Genomic DNA, 19,887 nt, shown 5'->3' with positions numbered 1-19,887 from the left:
ATATGACACGTCCATAAATCTGATGTTAGTCATGTTGGAGCGATGCCAGGTGGGGGAGAGCTGCCAAAGCCTGTTCTGGGCCACTGTCACCGAGAGATTACAGGAAACCCAACAAGGAAAACACATTTAAGAAATAAGTGTTTTTCCTTATAGAGTAAGGAGGCAAGATGCCCGTTTGGACCTGATGCAGTAGCTCTACTTCCACTTCAGTCCACGACAATGTAAAGCAGAGGATACCGCAAAGGGTTACTGGACAAAGTCCTGCCGGATTTGATTGTGACAATTATAGGCTACAAGACAATACTGAACAAAAATATAAAAACGCAACATACAACGATGAAAGAGTTTACTGAGTTACAGTTCATAAGGAAATCTGTCAATTTAAAATACATTCAGTAGGCCATTATCTATGGTTTTCACATGACTGGGAATACAGATATGCATAGGTTTGTCACAGATATAAAATAATAATAATAATAAAGTAGGGAAGTGGATCAGAAAACCAGTCAGTATCTGGTGTGACCATTTGCCTCATGCAGCTTGACATATCTCCTTCACATTGTCCTCAATGGCTGTGTGAAGTTGCTGGATATTGGCGGGAACTGGAGCACCCTATCGTACAAGTCGATCTAGAGCATTCCATTGCGGCCAGTTGGACGTACTGCCAAATCCTCTAAAAAGAAGTTGGAGGCGGCTTATGGTAGAGAAATTAACATTCAATTATCTGGCAACAGCTCTGGTGGATATTCTTACAGTCAGCATGCCAATTGCATGCTCCCTCCAAACATCTGTGGCATTTTAGAGTGGCCTTTTATTGTCCCCAGCACAAGGTGCACCTGTGTAATGATCATGTTGTTTAATCAGCTTCTTGATATGCCACACCTGTCAGCTTGATTTATTATCTTGGCAAAGGAGAAATGCTCATCAACAGGGACGTAAACAAATTTATTCACAGAATTTGAGCGAAATAAGCTTTTTGGGTATATGGAAAATTTCATTGATCTTTTATTTCAGCTCATGAAACCAACTCTTAACATGTTGCGTTTATGTTGTTGTTTAGTGTATTATCAACAAATAAATAATTAAAATGTGAGAGAAGTGTTTCAAATCGGAGCTGATTGAAACAAAATGTAAATTAGACAACTAGACATAAACCCCTGAGAGTTTCAAATCCAAGCAATAGTAAACACGCAATGGCAGCAAAACATGAACTCCACTGAACCCTTACAATGCCACCTCATTATCACCATTTTTAATCAGCATACTGACTTGTTAAGAAGGCTAGGTGATTACCAGATACATCTGGTGTCGTTTCAGTTTCACGCTCTGAGTAGTCCCCCTAGGCAGACGAGTTGCATCCCACAATGTTAAAACAATATTCCGGTACTCACCCTAGCTCTGGGACTTCCAAGATTGAGAGCAACTAGGCAGAAACCATGATGCAGTCTCCTTCAAATAGAAAGGGCAATATACATGACAGGGCCATGTTTTAAACAAAAGCAACTTAGGATGCAGGGCACGGAGCTATCCTCCTGCTCTCTCCCTCTTTCCCCCTCTCCATATCGTTACTCATTGCATGACTGGTGTTCAACCATTCTGGAGCAGCAATTCATTATGCATTCTCTGTTAAGCGTGTCTGTACAATTACAGCAATACTGCGATAGAAAGAGAGAGATTCAAAGGGGATAGAGGGCGAGGGATGGAAGGAGAGGTGAGGGACGGAGATGTGAAGAAAGGATGGAGGGAGAGTTGCCTGGTCTGTGTCCTGTTGGAGGGGGGCTTTGTGGGGTAGGTGGGGGTTGAGGAAAAAGGATGCTTTTTTTCCTGCAACAGTTACTATATATAGCCCAGAACATTCACCCCCCCCTCCCCCCTCCTCTCTGACATGTGCTGTGCGTACATCGTGAGGCAGAGTCAGTGAGGCAGAGTCAATGAGGGGGAAAGAGAGAGAAAGAGCTGAATGGAATTACATAGAACCACCATCTTGGCAGTTGGCATTACTGTATCAATGGTCTTTGGAAGGACTTGGGTTGGTCATGAATCCAAAGGTCGTACGAGTGTTTCAACATACCAGCCCTGGAATAGCTCATCCCAATGTCCTTGTGTTTGATCACCTGTATAAATGAACTCATATCACGCTGTCGTAATGGTATAGTTTCAGACAACAATAATATTGTCAAATCAAATTTTATTTGTCACATGCGCCGAATACAACAAGTATAGACCTTAGTGAAATGCTTACTTACAAGCCCTTAACCAACAATGCAGTTGAACAAATAAATACAATTTTTTTTAAACAAATAATTAAAGAGCAACAATAAATAACAGTAACGACGTGACGAGTTCAGATTTCTAAACTTTGAATATTATTAATCATTAGTTATGCTAGAGAGATGAGGGGTGCCATAGTCTAGGGTCTACACCAGCAGTAAATGGTTATCTGTAGGATGAATGTATATGATCAGTGCAATTAAGCTTGGAATGTGCCAAGTGTAGGCAAGATAATCACGTGGCAGCACTGATAAGGGCAGAGAGCTGTGGATTAGTGATGAAGGGGGTCGAGGTCAGGTCACATTAAGGGAGAAGGAACAGTTTATTGCCCGTATCACTTAACTTCCTGCCTAGCAATAAAGATGCAATGTTTGGCGAGAAGGAAGAGACTCCACCCCAAATTGGGGTATATATATATATACACACACACACACACCACCACTGGTAGAACCATTACATCGTCTGTTCAGCTGTTCGATCCTTTGGGATGAATAAACTTGGTTTAAGCTGTCATAGTGTCCGTCGAGTTCTTACTCTGATATTTAGAACCTAACAGAGGCTATATACAAGGGGTACTGGTACAATGAGTCAATGTGCGGGGAGTCCAGGGTGGCTGGAGTCTGATAATTTTTGGGCCTTCCTCTGACACCGCCTGGTACAGAGGTCCTGTATGGTAGGAAGCTTGGCCCCAGTCATGTACTCCGCCGTACACACTACCCTCTGTAGTGCCTTGCGGTCGGAGGCCGAGCAGTTGCCATACCAGGCGGTTGCTCTCGGTGGTGCAGCTGTAGAACTTTGATGATCTGATGACCCATGCCAAATCTTTTCAGTCTCCTGAGGGGGAATAGGCATTGTCGTGCCCTCTTCACGACTGTCTTGGTGTGTTTGGATCTTGTCAGTTTGTTGGTGATGTGGACACCAAGTGACTTGAAGCTCTCAACCTGCTCCACTACAGCCCCATCGATGAGAATGGGGGCGTGCTCGGCCCTCCTTTTCCTGTAGTCCACGATCATCTCATTTGTCTTGCTCACATTGAGGGAGAGGTTGTTATCATGGCACCACACGGCCAGGTCTCTGACCTCCCTATAGGCTGTCTCATCGTTGTCGGTGATCATGCCTACCACTGTTGTGTCGTCAGCAAACTTAATGGTGGTGTTGAGTCGTGCTTGGCAATGCAGTCATGGGTGAACAGGGAGTAAAGGAGGGGACTGAGCACGTACCCCTGAGGGGCCCTGGTGTTGAGGATCAGCGTGGCAGATGTGATTGAATCGTGTATAGTACTAGAAGCGAGCTAAGGATAAGTATGAGATGAGCATAGACCCTGATTTTAAGTCATATACAACTTCAATCTCAAATTGTACTTAAAGCTATACAATGACGAGCATCACAGACTTTCCCCCAGGTATTTTTTAAGTCAGGCTGCATAAAGCCCCCCATATCAGCATCAACAACATCAACGTTTGGATTGAAGACAGCAATATAGAAGGGTGAAACAAGGTGGTTAAAGTTGTGGAAACACAAGTAGGCTATTTAAAGTCAATCCGTACTATAAATACAGAGTTGATGTTCCCTGCAGGTATCCAGAGTCATATTTGTACCCACAGATCTAAAGAGAAGCCAGAAGTATAATCAGAAGTGAGGTTTGCTCGGTGTGAGCTGGTCCCCGGGGCGCTCTCTGGCTTCGCTGTCAAAGTAGAGCAGAGTGAATTGTTTGTGCACACACTGCATGGCCCAGAAACCAGGCCTGGAGAAAGAGGCCAACTGACTGTAGCCCTGTACAGCACAGATGGGGCCTCAGCAGCCAACTCCCCAGAACATTTTCCAAAGGTGAAGCTAATTAGTGATCCGCTAGAGGGCGTACAGGGGAAACGGGGGTTAGCGCTCTCTCTCTCTCCCCATTCGTACCAGGGGAGACCCTGAGGGGGGGCTTGAAGAGGAGTCGGGGATTGACTGGGATTCAGTAAAATGACAATTCATAGGCTCTGCTGCCAGCCCTGCAGCTGCTCTTTTAAATACTAACAGTAGCGTCGAGCACTAACTACAAATAAGCCTTTTCAGAAGCTGCAGAAAAATCATCTTTACTTCTCTATAGATGCTCTGAACGCAAACAACTTTTGTGATTTATGGACTGAGGAAGTCTGAATAATGTTTTTTTTTTTTTTTTTTTTTTTTTTTTTTTTTTAACTCTTCCATGCAGTCTAACTTCTTCCATCTGCGGTTCACTCGGTCATCTCTCTTCATAGCCCATCCAAATACTAATACAGTCTTAGGCCCACTTGCCAAATTTTATCGACAAAAATTACACTGGGCAACACTGATTCTCCCTTTCTACTGTAAGCAAAAGTCTCTGCAAGCACAGTCAGAGAAGCCTGCTAAATCTCTCCAAAAGGGTAAGTGTGTGTCTCCAACTGACTACCCTAAGGACTTCCAAGAGCACATTTTCTATCAGCAGGGGGACGGCACAGTCAGATCCTTGTTACACGCTTGCTTAAAGTACTAATTGGAACTTCTTTGAAGAGGGAAATAGGAGCTCATTGTCCCATATGGGGATCTTCACCTCATGTGCCTCTTACTAAGCCAAGGAGTGGATGGGGGGGGGGGGGGTTGAGAGGAACTTTGTCATCTATCTATAATGTCATGGCTAGCTCAGCTTTGAGATGCATAGGTCATCTCAGCCAATGGGGCATTGACATGCATGGGTCAACTTAGTCACAAGAGCATTGAGATGAGTGGGGGATCTCAGTTGATTGGAGTTACGAAAAACATAACCCCACTAAACAGATGAGTCAATATTGTTACTACATGGGTCACATATTTGGTCACATATTTTCCTAACACATAAAGGGTCCGTACACAAAGCCTGTGGCAAAAAGTAGATACTGCTATACACAACTATGCATGGTTAAATCCATTTGAATTCAATCACTTTCTGACAGCATCCCTTTTGATTTACACAAAACGTTCCATGCATGCTTGCCCATGGAAGAATTGGACAGAAAGTGACCTTTTGGACATGAAAGCCAAAATATTCGGGATATAAAAAGGAGCTCAAATTTTCCACACCCCACCATACCATGATATCCAGGTCTTCATCACTGAAAAAGATAAACAGTTGAGTTCGATATAATTTAAAATCTTACAAACAGGGGTTTCAAACGGTTTGACAATTTGTGGGTGTCATTTCAATCATAGAACGGACCCATCCCTTCTGACCACTGCAATTTAGCGGTTACAGCTAACTTCTACTTACTACCACAAAGATGGCCGCCTGTCCACCCACCGTCGAACTTAAAATGCTCTATTATCTATATTTCTATGATGGCAATAGATTTCCTATGGAATATTGCCAGTATAATTTAAAACATATTCCCATTCAAGTCAACATTCTCTGATGTGTGGACCTCCAAACATTTTTGAAAGTAGTACATTCATAAGCCAAAACATGACACCGACCCTGTATTCAAGAGCATGTTGTGTCTCAAACGATGGCAGGCACAACACAAAACCTCAGATGATGTAAAATAGGAGCTAAACTACACCATATGCGAATATGAAGGAAGAACAACAACAAAAAACAAGAGTTTACGCATTTTTAGGTAATGGACGTTTAAGGTAAAATAATGCTAAAAAAAATGTATCAAATAGTTTGACAAACCAGTTTGTAAGCTTTTAAATTATATCGATCTCAACTGTTAATCTTTTCCAGTGATGAAGACACAGATGGTAGAGTCTGCAAAATAGGTCAAATTTGAGCACCTTGATTTTGGCATTCAGGTCCAATTTTTTATATATAAATAAATAATAAATAAAAAAATGTAAAGGTACTTTCTGAGCAATTCTACAACGGGCAAAAATGGATGGAAGGTTCCGTTCAAATCACAAGGGCTGCTGTCAAAATGGGATTGAATTCAAATGGATTTACCCTCATATTTACCCTCACCAGCTACTCTACTTTGGTCACCCCAGGATGCTCTGGCAAAGTTCTTTGCCACAGGCTGTTTGTACAGGGCCTCAAAATGTATAGGTCAACTGTGTTACTTGAATTGAGATGCATTTAGCCATCACAGCTAACAGGGCCTTGGCATGCACGGGTCAGCTTTGTCTTGTCACTACAGGATTGACAGGTCAATTCAGTTGCTGCAAAGTTCCGGTATGAGTCAATACTGTTGCTGCATGGGTTATTAGCACATTTAAGATTCACAGGTCAACTCTGTCTACATGGGTCATCTACAACCTCGGGATGCACGAGTCGGCTCCAACATTAGAATGTACAGTATTAGAGTACGCACAAACAACCTTTGATGCCACTAACCATGCGCCTGACAGTACCGCTGAGGACCTGATCTAGGCCTACAGGAAGTGTTTGGGCATGGCGGGGCTTGATGAGTTCATTTCCCGGCTGTGCATGGGAACTTTCGGACTGACTGACGTTTGCGACATATCACAATTCTCCCCCTAATTCACCCTGACATCCTATCAAAAGTTAAATGTTCAAACTTTGCTCGGCTCCACCATGGCCCCCAGGCTGGCCTCTGATAGGCTGTCCAATGTGAATCAGAAACGGATGCATTCTCTGAATACAAAACGTGCACAATTTAACTCACACCGTTGAGTGTGTAGCTGAGGCAGTAAGCTACAGTATTTGCGCTGGGCATCAAACACAGAGTCAAATACAAAAATAGACTATATGCTCGATTTGGAGCATAAGGACAGTGTTTAATATTTCAGCAGAAGGCACAACACTCCCAATTTAGCAACGGCAGAGAACAAAAAAAAAACGAAGTGCCTAGAATAATCATGACTGAAAAATAAGCTTTAGGGGTTTCTGTACTTTTTCGACTTCAGCAGCCGCAGATTTTAAAGCTTGGTCCAACCCATAGGTATGAGGAGCCTCATGGGTATTTTCTGCAACCCCCTAAAACGATCGTCCTTCTATATGTTGAGTGCAGTAGGCAAGGCAAGTGCCCTCCTGAATGACTGTGTTAGGTGAATCTCAAGAAGCCACATTTCCCAGAAACCAAAACAGGTTACAACGGCATCTTGATGACGTCGGACTTCATGGTCAGATCTGGTCGGTAAAAAGACGTACAAAGACTGCTGGTTATGTGCCCAGATACCAACCAGAGTATGGTTGGTATCTTCCCTGACGTCTTCAAAGAAAACATCTTTACCTGGTTGTAATAGGATTGTGACGTCTGAACAACCCCAATGGGATGTAGATATCTATCTATCTCTATAACCCAGTAAGCAGAGTGTATTCTAACTCAGGTGTTCCATCATGCGTAGAATGTCATTCCTTACCAAGACATCTCTCTTACAGTACCTCAAGACATCTCGCTCACCTCGTGCGAAAGATGTCATGGCACACCCAAAAATATATATCGTACGCAAAAATTCAGTAAATAAGCCTCTACGGACTTCCTCTGACATCGAGTCCCTCATCTGTGCCCACATTTATATCAAGGACTCTGAAATGGTCTCACTTCAGCCACGCAGCAGAATGGGACTCGGCAGACTTCATGGTCGTCCAGAGCTGTTACAAAGTCAAATGAAATGAAATGTATATATATAGCCCTTCTGACAATAGCTGATATCTCAAAATGCTGTACAGAAACCCAGCCTAAAACCCCAAACAGCAAGCAATGCAGGTGTAGAAGCACGGTGGCTAGGAAAAACTCCCTAGAAAGGCCAAAACCTAGGAAGAAACCTAGAGAGGAACCAGGCTGTGAGGGGTGGCCAGTCCTCTTCTGGCTGTGTCGGGTGGAGATTATAACAGAACATGGCCAAGATGTTCAAATGTTCATAAATGACCAGCATGGTCAAATAATAATAATCACAGTGGTTGTCGAGCAGAGTACACAGCAGGTTGCGTCCCAAATGGCACCCTGTTCCCATTATAGTGTACTACCTTTGACCAGGGCGCTGATCGAAACTAGTGCACTGTAAAGGGAATAGGGTACCATTATGGATGCACCTCTATTCAAAAGGAGACGGGAATCGTATTTATAACTAAGAGAGGAGTTTCTAAAAAGGTAATTGGCATGTCCAAGACAGTCCTACTTTAAGTTGTTTCTCTCCCTAGTACTTTCTTAGGGCGTTTTCACACACTTTTGAGCTCTAGTTCGAATCAGAGTTCGACTATTTGTTACATTGTATTTATTCATTTTCTTTCATTTGGTCCGGGTGGTTTCACATTGCCAAAATGTCAAACATACAAACACTCCTGAACAAAACCATGTATCCATGCAATCCATTTATGATTATGATGAAGCATCACTTTTGTCCCAATCTTCATATTACCTTTCAACAACATGCACGAGGAAACAGCACAATAGCCGCTCTAACTGCTGTGTGAATAGGCCATATTCAGTAGTCTATATCCCAGTATAGGCCCCCCGTCTCCCCTAATCTGCATCGGATGCGCTGCTATTCACAATGTTTCAGCGATATCAAGATATGATACTGCGTTTGTTCCATCAAATGCTCGCAGTCAAACAACCAATAATATTGCGCAACTCTGTTTCTTTTCCTGTGTTTGGTCCGGACTGCATTTTTCACCGGCAGCAACCCGCACCACGATACGAAATGAACCGGACCGAGACCACCCTTTTACAGCACTCCCGAGTGCAAACAAACCAAACTAAGGGGTTAAAATGTAGAGTTCGGAAAAACTGCACCAAACCAATTTGGTGTGAAAGCCCCTTTAAAAAGGTCATTCATGCCGTTGACTGAGTGAATTGATTCTTTTGACAGACAGTAAAACTACAGGACCTGATGTTACAGTACACATGGGAGACATCAGCAGGTACGTGCTCTCAGTGCCTTGCGTCAATTGCATATTCATCAGGTCTAAAATTAGACTGCGTTACCTCTTCCCTGTATCTCTGTGTGTGACTCTGCCTCAGTATATAAATTGAGTGTGTGTCTGTGTAAAAAAAAAAAAAAAAGGACACCTTCCAATTTACATCTAATCCACTTCAGGAAATTGGCAGTTACACAAACTCAGTGGGAGGAATAGGAGGTTCTCTAATCAGTGACTGACAAAATATAGGCTGCTCTGTGAATATGAAGACAATTTGTGGGTATTTTGAAACCATAATGAATCTGGCACAATATAATTTTCCATCCTAACCGCTTTTATTGACTAGAATATGGCCAAAGATACTACTGAGGTTGTAATGTACTACGTAAGGCTACTGAATGACTAGAGCACAGAAGAAATAGCTAGAAGACATTCATATTTGTGTATCACTGACAACCACAGCTTTGAGGTTAAGTGTGATACCACGTAGGTGCTGTTAAAAGTGTTTTCTCCCTATACTGTGGGTGCTTCCACAAAGCCCTGAGTAAACAAAGTGAAAGAGGCTAGTGCTGAGGTGCAACAAAGAGCCTGTCAGGTTCCTCGGGAAGTGTAGCCAGCATCTTCCCCTGGGCTGAGAGGCCTCGCTGACGCCAGGTCTCTAGGCCGGCGGAACTGAGGGATTCAATTTAGGCTTCTGAATGGACCGCACCGTGAGGAGGGTCGGGGTAGGATGCATTAGAGCGGCTGAGCAGAGAGAGGCCAGACTGAAGGGAATGGACAGACTCGGCCAAAGGGGTAAACACTGTTTTTAAATCAAGGGTTAAGCAACGGCAAGCTAGCTAGCTAAAAGGCCATAAATGTTTAACGCTTTTCGACCTGTCCTCAAATGAATAGAATTGGAGTTTGTTTTGATATTTCAACATGCGTGTCGTGATCGCGTTTGGTGTGGGGGGACAAAATCAATTTGCGCACGGTGGCGGACGTCCGGTTTGGCCATGGTGTTAAGCAATGTTCTGTAACAGTTCACTGGAACCCTCAGCCACAAAGCCGCTTACAGTGTCCCAAGTATTATGCAACAGATGACATAAGCAGTCATAACAACTTATGTCAGTATGTGCAAGATAAGCTTCCACTGTCATACAGCAGATCATGCAGCGGGACATTGTCCTGACTGTTCGTATCACTTGTCATGAAGCGACACCAGTTGTGACATCACAGACAACTTTATGAGAACTATTGTCCTCTACATGTTTTCACGGCAGTATTAAGTTAGGCTTCATCACATAGAGGCACCATCAAGTAGAACAGCACATTTGTAACAGCACTGGTCTTTAATCAAGGGTGTGTGTGTGTGAAGATTGAGGGAGGCACGGTGTCTGCCCATAGGCTGTCTCACGATTTTGACATAATGAAAAAATATAAAAAATCTCAACACGCAACAATTTCTAAGGTTTTACTCAGTTACAGTTCATAAGGAAATCAGTCAATTAAAAATAAAATGATTAGGCAATAACCTATGTATTTCACATGACTGGGCAGGGGGGCAGCCGTGGGGTAGTCCCACCCACTGGGGAGCCAGGCCCAGCCAATCAGAATTAGTTTTCCCCCCACAAAGGGCTTTATTACAAACAGAAATACACTGCCAAATTCTCTAAAACAACTTTGGAGGCAGCTTATGGTAGAGAAATTAACATTCAATTCTCTGGCAACAGCTCTAGTAAAGATTCCTGTAGTCAGCATGTCAACTGCAGGCTCCCGCAAAACTTGAGACAACTGTGGCGTTGTGTCGTGTGACAAAACGGCACATTTTAAAGTGGCCTTTTATTGTCCCCAGCACAAGGTACACCTGCGTAATGACCATGCTGCTTAATATGACACACCTGTCAGGTGGATGGATAATCTCGGCAAATGAGAAATAATAACAGGGTTGTAAACAAATTTGTGCACAACATTTTAGAGAAATAAGCTTTTTGTGCATATGGAAATTCCAGCTCATGAAACCAACACTTTACATGTTGCGTTCATATTTTTGTTCAGTATATTTTCTGTGAAGGAAAACTATAGATGCACGTCCCCGATCACTCTATTGAAGTAACAAAACAAAAATCACTTGACTTTTAATATAAAACACAACCTGTCAATATGTCGCCTCATATTCCCGATATAAGACTTGGACGGCGCGACGGTATGAAAATCATGATACCGCCCAACCATAATGGACAAACAAATGAATACATACCATACTAAATGGAGTGTCCCGGATTTATGTTTACTATGTTGTCTACCCCTGAATCCAGGTTGTTTAAACTCAGCATAGAAAGGACTCAATCACAGAACAGCCTACACGCATTTATATTCGTTACAGGACATTTTTGCAGGCTAGAGAGTAGGACCAAGGTACATTTTGTCTCTCTGTACGTAGGCCCTATATGGTATTAGTAAGAATTAAATGTCTAGATATGGGGGCATCCTTATTAAAAGTGTGGAACAGCTGCATATTCTGCCTAAGACTAAGAAATAACCAAATACAATCTCCAGCACATTACAAGGATGTTTGGGGAGCTTTAGCAGAATAAGACCTGACCTTGGGCGAGATTAGAAATTCCTCTGACTTGCAGCTCACATATCTACACACAATCTCTGCAAAGCAAGAGAATATTGCAGCTGTCAGAATCATTTCTGCAGATAAAGGCATACCTTATCTGCAAATATAGCTAAGTGTCACCACAGTGAAGTTGGTCGTTGAGAAAATGTTAAATGGTATAACAATATTTAGAGCAAGGACATGTTGAATAGACCTGAGTCTGCAGTCTGGTCATATGGGCTACATAGGATTTTAGACTTTTCCTCATCAGTCCTACATAATAATAACACAATCCCAGGAGATGCAGGGGTGACCCAGGACAACACATGAATGATACACACTTAACATTACACATGATGATCACACGGTTCAGTTTGAACAAATGTTGCATTTCAAATTAGTGATGGTAGGTGTTGATTACACCAAAACACGTTACATTTTTACTGGAGAAGTGAAACCAGAGAGACCGTTTCGGGTTTGAAAGTGATAGCATCAGTGCATGGCAACACTTAAAGATCATGAGATAGGCAACCTGTCCACAATAATTCTCGTCACACCTGACACAGAGGAGGGTTTCATTATAAGTATACTCCCATAGGTTATGAACCCACCAAACATACCTCTCATTGGATTCTGGATCCACAAGATGCCTCCAATAAGGTGAGGTGACTGGCCGAGCATCGCGGAACTGCACACTATGGCGATCTATAACGTCTTGCCTTCTTCACAGAATGTCCACAACGTCGCCTTACGAAACTAAAGGCTATTATCACTGGTCTGAACAAAGCCGTTCGCTTGTCTACATGGCATAATTCCTAAACCAGACCTTACTGTAAATACTCGGCAGAAATAACGCGCTATCTATTTAATGCAAATAAAAGGCTTTAAAATGTCAAAAAGTGATGTTTCCTACGCAGATGGAGCACTCACCACGGGCATGTTAGTGAACAGGTGCAGACCGCAAGCACCGCACGGTAACAGCGCGCGTCACAAATGTAGACTAATTATGCAAACGGTTGCTCTACATTTACCCACACCGGCATAGAATGTAAATCATTATTGAAGAGAAAGATCTATTCTCTAGTATTTTCATCACAGCTCTTTCGAAGCAACGCTACACAGGGTTTCAAATACCGACTGACGCCTGCGTATTAATACTGATCGGTATATCATGTGAATGGACTCCTTTCCCTCTTTGCAAACACCATTGTGGTATCCATAGCAATTGCACTGTAGGAATAGATGACCGATGACCAGGCCAAAAATTATATAGAGCGCGGCAACTGCAACATCGTCCAATCACAGGCTTTCACATTTGAGCGCAGGTGACCAAGGATTGTCTATTATATTGACAAGATATTCGAGTGATCGCTCTAACAATGGAAATACATGTCCTCAAAGATGGAAGGCAGGAGGGGTGGACCATTCTAGCTAATGAGAGGGATGTGAACAACATGCCATAGAGATAGATAGAGGACTAATCTTTGTATCAGCGCTATTATAACGTCTGTGACTGCATGGGCAGCGCTACTGATCTCCAGCGCTGCCCATCTCCATTTTAAAGAAGTACATTTTCTTCTTCATTGGCTGATTACTCCCAACTCATAGGAATCCCCACCCAGTTGACTACTTTAAAATCTCAAGCCTTAAAAATCCTTCTTCAACCTGTCTCCTCCCCTTCATCTACACTGATTGAAGTGTATTTAAGTGACATCAAAAAGGGACCATAGCGTTCACCTGGTCAGTCTATGTCATGGAAAGAGCAGGTGTTAATAATGTTTAGTATACTCAGTGAATAGCTTCGTTATTGTTTTTTTTACAGTCGAGAGGAGTCAAGAGCTTCAAGTTCCTCGCTATCCACATTACTAAGTATGGCAACTGCACCGACCTCGACCGGAGGGCCCTACAGATGGTGGTGCTGACAGCCCAGAGCATCACTGGGGGTGAGCTACCAGCCACCCAGGACGTCATGTCAGGCGGTGTCAGAGAAAGGCCTGAAAAATTGCCAAAGGCTCCAGTCACCCGAGACACGGACTGTTCCCCATGATCCCCTCTGGCAGGTGGTACTGGTGCATCAAGGCTAGGACCAACAGACTTCTAAACAGCTTCTAATAAAAGTATTATTGCTGAAATGTTTTACGACCACTACGCTGCTGATTCATTGATTATTGATTGCCAATACCATTTAGTATCTATCTATTTATCCTGCTACTGGTCACTATTACTCCTATTTACATGCTGCTGCCATACTGTTTACTATTATTATTATTATTATTATTATTATTTATCCTGCTACTGGTCACTATTACTCCTGTTTACATGCTGCTGCCATACTGTTTACTATTATTATTATTATTATTATAATTTATCCTGCTACTGGTCACTATTACTCCTGTTTACATGCTGCTGCCATACTGTTTACTATTATTATTATTATTATTATAATTTATCCTGCTACTGGTCACTATTACTCCTGTTTACATGCTGCTGCCATACTGTTTACTATTATTATTATTATTATTATAATTTATCCTGCTACTGGTCACTATTACTCCTGTTTACATGCTGCTGCCATACTGTTTACTATTATTATTATTATTATACTTTATCCTGCTACTGGTCACTATTACTCCTGTTTACATGCTGCTGCCATACTGTTTACTATTATTATTATTATTATTATAATTTATCCTGCTACTGGTCACTATTACTCCTGTTTACATGCTGCTGCCATACTGTTTACTATTATTATTATTATTATTATAATTTATCCTGCTACTGGTCACTATTACTCCTGTTTACATGCTGCTGCCATACTGTTTACTATTATTATTATTATTATAATTTATCCTGCTACTGGTCACTATTACTCCTGTTTACATGCTGCTGCCATACTGTTTACTATTATTATTATTATTATTATAATTTATCCTGCTACTGGTCACTATTACTCCTGTTTACATGCTGCTGCCATACTGTTTACTATTATTATTATTATTAATCCTGCTACCAGTCACTTTCTCCTAATCCCTGTACCTACAGGTGTGGCGCAGTGGTGTAAGACTCTACATCTCTGTGCTATAGGCGTCACTACAGACAACCTGGTTCGAATCCAGACTGTATGTCACGACTTCCACCGAAGTTGGTCCCTCTCCTTGTTCGGGTGGCGGTCGAAGTCGCCGACCTTCTAGCCATCGCTGATCCTCTTTTCATTTTCCTTTGGTTTTGTCTTGTATCACACCTGGTTCCAATCCCATTCATTACATGTTGTGTATTTAACCCTCTGTTCCCCCTCATTGTCCTGGTCGGTGATTCTGTAAGGGTGCGTGCTGGTGGCAGGGAAGTCAGGGGCAGGAGATCGAACTTGGTATAAAACGGAGCAGTTTAATAAGTGCTCAAAAACTCAGAAAACCAAAATATACAAAATAATACACGTGGGTACAAAACCCGTCGCACACCAGAACATATCTTGCACATAGCTTACAAACAAACAATCACCAACAAGGACAATGAGGGGGAACAGAGGGTTAAATACACAACATGTAATTGATGGGATTGGAACCAGGTGTGATACAAGACAAGACAAAACCAAAGGAAAATGAAAAGAGGATCAGCGATGGCTAGAAGGTCGATGACGTCGACCGCCGAACGCCGCCCGAACAAGGAGAGGGACCGACTTCGGCGGAAGTTGTGACACTGTATCACAACCGGCTGTGATTGGGAGTCCCATAGAGCGGTGCACAATTGGCCCAGCGTCGTCTGAGTTTGGCCGGTGTAGGCCGTCATTGTAAATAGGAATTTGTTCTTAACTGACCTTGCCTAGTTAAATAATAATAATACAATTCTAGTTGGAGGATTCTGGATTTCCTACTTATTCCCCCTTGATTTTGAGTATCTTCCAACCAAGATTTCTAGAAAACCTGAGAAGTTTGGGAAAGTTACAGGAAAAAGTTACCTAAATTTTGCAACCATTTACCATGTTTCCATTACTAAAGGGTAAAGACTTCAGGAGTTGTTGGAAAGGAAGCGTTATTGTTGTGTTTCCGCGTTTGTCCTTTGTTAGCGATTATAGATAGAGTGTCTTCGGAATGTATTCAGACCCCTTGACTTTTTCCACATTTTGTGACATTACAGCCTTATTGTAAAATGTATTCAATTGTTATTTGTCCAACACTGCAATACTAATTTTAATGGGGACTGACTGGGGACTGACTATTTTGTCCCTCATAGTAATACTCATATTCATTGGATTATCTTACCAGCCCTCTCTTATCACATCTCTGTGAAGCAAGTGGTGCTGTTATCTTTATATCCAGTCGGTCTGCTATCTGATTGAAAGTTAATGCTATTGGTTTTCAACACAGATTTTAAATTCAAAACAGTCAGATGCTATACAACGGTCTCAGATTCAGTTTCACCGCTATGGATTCCAACTATAACCAATGCATTCTTACATTGCTCTTACAGTACAAAACATTATTTACTACTATTCCCGTTATTAATTACTATTATTAACTATATTCTTGCTTTGTAACTACCGTGTAAAAAAATGAAGTGCCATGTATTTAAAATGTTTGTAGAATTTACATGTAACCAAAAAGAAAAAGCTGTAAAAACACAGTTATTTTTGTCCTCCGAAGAGGGGCGGTAGTGGATGGGCCAATAAAAAATAAAATATTAATAAATACTATTCCCACTTAATGATACGAGCAATATTCAAATAATAAAAACAACTGTATACTCACAGATAAAGTGTGCATATAAAACCTGTTTAGAGGTAGAAGTCAGTGAAGGAGCCAGCAGCGGGTGTTAAAGAAGGCTGTCTGTGCATCAGTGTCTGATGTGAGAAGCACTGCTCTGTTCTGGAGTCTCTCCCAATGCTGTAGTCAAAGCCAAGGTGCTCCTATAATTACACCCGCTGACATTCCAATACATTTCCAGTGAGTGTATTCCAGAACATCTTTTAATGTCTATTCCTACCAGCATCAGCTTTGGCTTCCAGTTAAATATGTGCCTGAGGAACAAGGAAGCCATAGGCCACTGTAGCTGTGGGAGGTGTTATGCTCCTTATCACTGACGTTTATATTTAACTGGGTGACTTACATTTAGTGGTATTACCAGTCTGGCATGGTGAGGTAGGAAAAATCAGTTCCTCATAGATGGGCTTAATCATCAGAACATACCTCAGAGTACAAAGGACATTTGTTTGTGTGGGCGGGTGTGTGTGTGTGTGCAAGCTGTGTCTATCACATTTCAACTTTAAAACTTCAGAGCGAAAAAAAAGAAGGAAGATAAACAAAGACAAGTCAACCAAAGACTGTGGATGGCGTCAGACTGCCAGGAAAAAAAGAGAATGAATTGTTTGCCACAATATACATAATGTACTGAATACACTGGAACAAGGAACCCTGAGAACAATTCTGTTCCTGTTTTACGAATGAGCAAAGTCAGGTGTATTCCGCATTCATAAAGGGCAAATCAATATTTTGTATTCCTTAATTAAATATCCATTTTTAAACACACGACAACCACACGAGGATACAGTGTAATGCAATTCAAATCATGAAGGATGACATCAAAAAGTTACAAATATTTCCATTGTGGTCCTCTTGAAAATATATGAAAACAAAATATACACACTCGGGCTCCCGAGTGGCGCAGCGGTCTAAGCCACTGCATCTCAGTGTAAGGGGCATCACTACAGTCCCTGGTTCAAATCCAAGCTGTATCACATCTGGCTGTGATTGGGAGTCCCATTGAAATCCTGTCATTGTAAATAAGAATTTATTCTTAACTGACTTGCCTAGTTAAATAAAGGTAAACAGTCAAATAAATGTCACCGAAAGGGAGAAACATACAGTACATGATCAGTACATAGTGTAACTAATGTTACAGGTAGGCCATACATGTTCAGTCAGCAGAACATTATTTCCTGTTAAAGACATGATCATGATTCCTTATCAACTCAATAGATATTAGATCATTTAATTAATTGTTCTTTCTCCCAAGAACGCCAAAAGTTTAGCAAATTGCTTGATGTCTCGATTAGGTACAGTATGTTGTCCAACACAATACGACCAGTTCACATAGATTATGTCCTGTATTATTTGAGAGGAAATCATGCAATGTTAGGTGAACTTTACTTGTCTAACACAGTTGTTAGGTTTGGGCTATGGTTATTAAGAGTTCACTAATCAACAAAGTCCCAGGATTTAACTCCATAACAATGACATTCAAATTAGTTGATTGACAAATAGAAAGTATGGTTATTCAAATAAAAGTAGACAATACATATCAGAGACTAAACTGACACCAAGTTTAGCCGATAAATCTTTTGTTGATTAATACAATATCAAGCGTATTTTACATTTAGGATGTCAAACATGGTCACAAGGGCTGCGTTCACACAGGCATCCAAATTCAGATATTTTTTCCACTAAGTGGTCTTTTGACCAATCACATCAGATCTTTTCACATCAGATCTTATTCAGATCTGATTAGACGTAAAAAATATCAGATTTGGGCTGCCTGTCTAAACGCAGCCAATGTGCCCACATCTGAGTTCAGTCAGGTTCATGACCCCAATTCAAGCTTAATGGACAGATTTCCAGTTGATACAGACATTCCTGAAAATGCTCCGATGTGCCTTGACACAATTCTGTCTGGGAGCTCTACGGTCAATTCTTTCGACCTCAAGGCTTGGTTTTTGGTCTGACATGCACTGTCAACTGTGGAACCTTAAAGACAGGTGTGTGCCTTTTCAAATTATGTCCAATCGATTCAATTGACCACAGGTGGACTCTAATCAAGTTGTAGAAACATCTCAAGGATGATCAATGTATACAGGATGCACCTGAGCTCAATTTCGAGACCCATAGCAAAGTGCCTGAATACTTATGTACATAAGGTATTTCTGTTTTTTATTTGTAATACATTTGCAAAAATTTCTAAAAACCTTTTTTCACTTTGTGATTATGGGATATTGTGTGTAGATTGATGAGGAAAAATATATTTTATCAATTTTAGAATAAGGCTGTAATGTAACAAAATGTGGAAAAAGGGAAGGGGTCTGAATACTTTCCGAATACACTTGGTTCCACAAGAGAGGAAGCCACATGATAACACCATCATCCTGCCCTTGCCACAGCATCTCCCCGTCGAATGCCACCTTCCCATGCCTCTTGGCTCTCAGAAGAATCCCCACCACCTTGTCAGAGACGCGTACGTATCTATCAAACAGTTCTCTGAAAGTGACGCGGGTCTTCCCGTCGGGATCTGGGTCGTTCATAGTCCTGATCACATAGCACATGTCGGCTATCTCACCGTGGATGTGTTGCTCAGCTCGCCTGGCACGTTCGGCTGTTTTGGTGTCCTCCTTGGGGCGTCCGTAACCATCCTCGCCTTTGTGGAGGCGTAGGGACATGGAGTATTCATAGTCAAAGTCCTCACTGAAGGGGTTGAGCTTCTGGTTGACGGTGTTCGTCGAGGACCAGTTCTGCCAGCGGCTGTTCAGATTGCCCATGGCACTGTACTTCCTTGAGAGAGCGTTGATCTTGTTGGCGTCATCCAACTCCTTTTTGCTCCTGTGAAGAACAATCACCCAAATATTTAACAAAAAAAATGAAACAATCATCAATCATGGCAACGTTAATTTCCATTGTAAAGCTCTGAACAAGTTTTGCATTAAACTGTTTTATTTGAGCAACAAATGTGCTATATCAAGTTATTTAGGTGTATTTACAGTATCCCTTACATACTTAGGGGAACGTTTAATGAGGGACCATCATGCACCATCACTTGTACACGAATGTTAATACAGTCACCACACTGTTGCAAAGAACATTGAACTCACACTGAGCTGGAGGGTCTTTTGACCCTCACCCATGACTCAACTTTCCCTTTAGGTGAGATGCCGTCACTATCCCTCTGCATGGCCTCCCCGGATTACCCAGTGCTGTCTGTCTGTCCAGGTTTAGAGATGTCTGTCTGTCCAGGTTAGAGCTGTCTGTCTGTCCAGCTTCAGTGCTGTCTGTCTATCCTGGTTTAGTGATGTCTATCTGTCCAGGTTTAGAACTATCTGTCTGTCCAGGAGGTTCATTGCTCTCTGTCTGCCCAGGTTCAGTGCTGTCCATCTGTCCAGGTTTAGAGTTGTCTGTCTGTCCAGGTTTAGCTTGGCCGCCCTCCGCCTCAAGGGTCCTTTTCTCCGCCTCAGAGTACCCACTTTCCTCTG

The 19,887-nt window shown here is 42.0% G+C and overlaps 1 protein-coding gene across 1 annotated transcript in view; it reads right to left on the bottom strand.

The window, feature by feature from the left end:
* The window catches only part of LOC120022376, a 58,580-nt gene extending 38,991 nt beyond the window's left edge, over positions 1 to 19,589 (bottom strand). The window contains exons 1-2 of the mRNA XM_038966268.1: positions 19,510 to 19,589; positions 18,735 to 19,240 (exon numbers count right to left, since the gene is read on the bottom strand). Of these exons, the coding sequence (XP_038822196.1) occupies positions 18,735 to 19,240; positions 19,510 to 19,589 (586 nt within the window). The remainder of the gene's footprint in view (positions 1 to 18,734; positions 19,241 to 19,509) is intronic.
* Positions 19,590 to 19,887: the final 298 nt, after the last annotated feature.

This window comes from Salvelinus namaycush, chromosome 27 (assembly GCF_016432855.1).
Source record: "Salvelinus namaycush isolate Seneca chromosome 27, SaNama_1.0, whole genome shotgun sequence".
In the NCBI taxonomy this organism is placed as follows: Eukaryota; Metazoa; Chordata; class Actinopteri; order Salmoniformes; family Salmonidae; genus Salvelinus; species Salvelinus namaycush.
The sequence above is the reverse complement of the archived record's forward strand: the minus strand, read 5'-3'. Positions and strand labels throughout refer to the sequence as shown.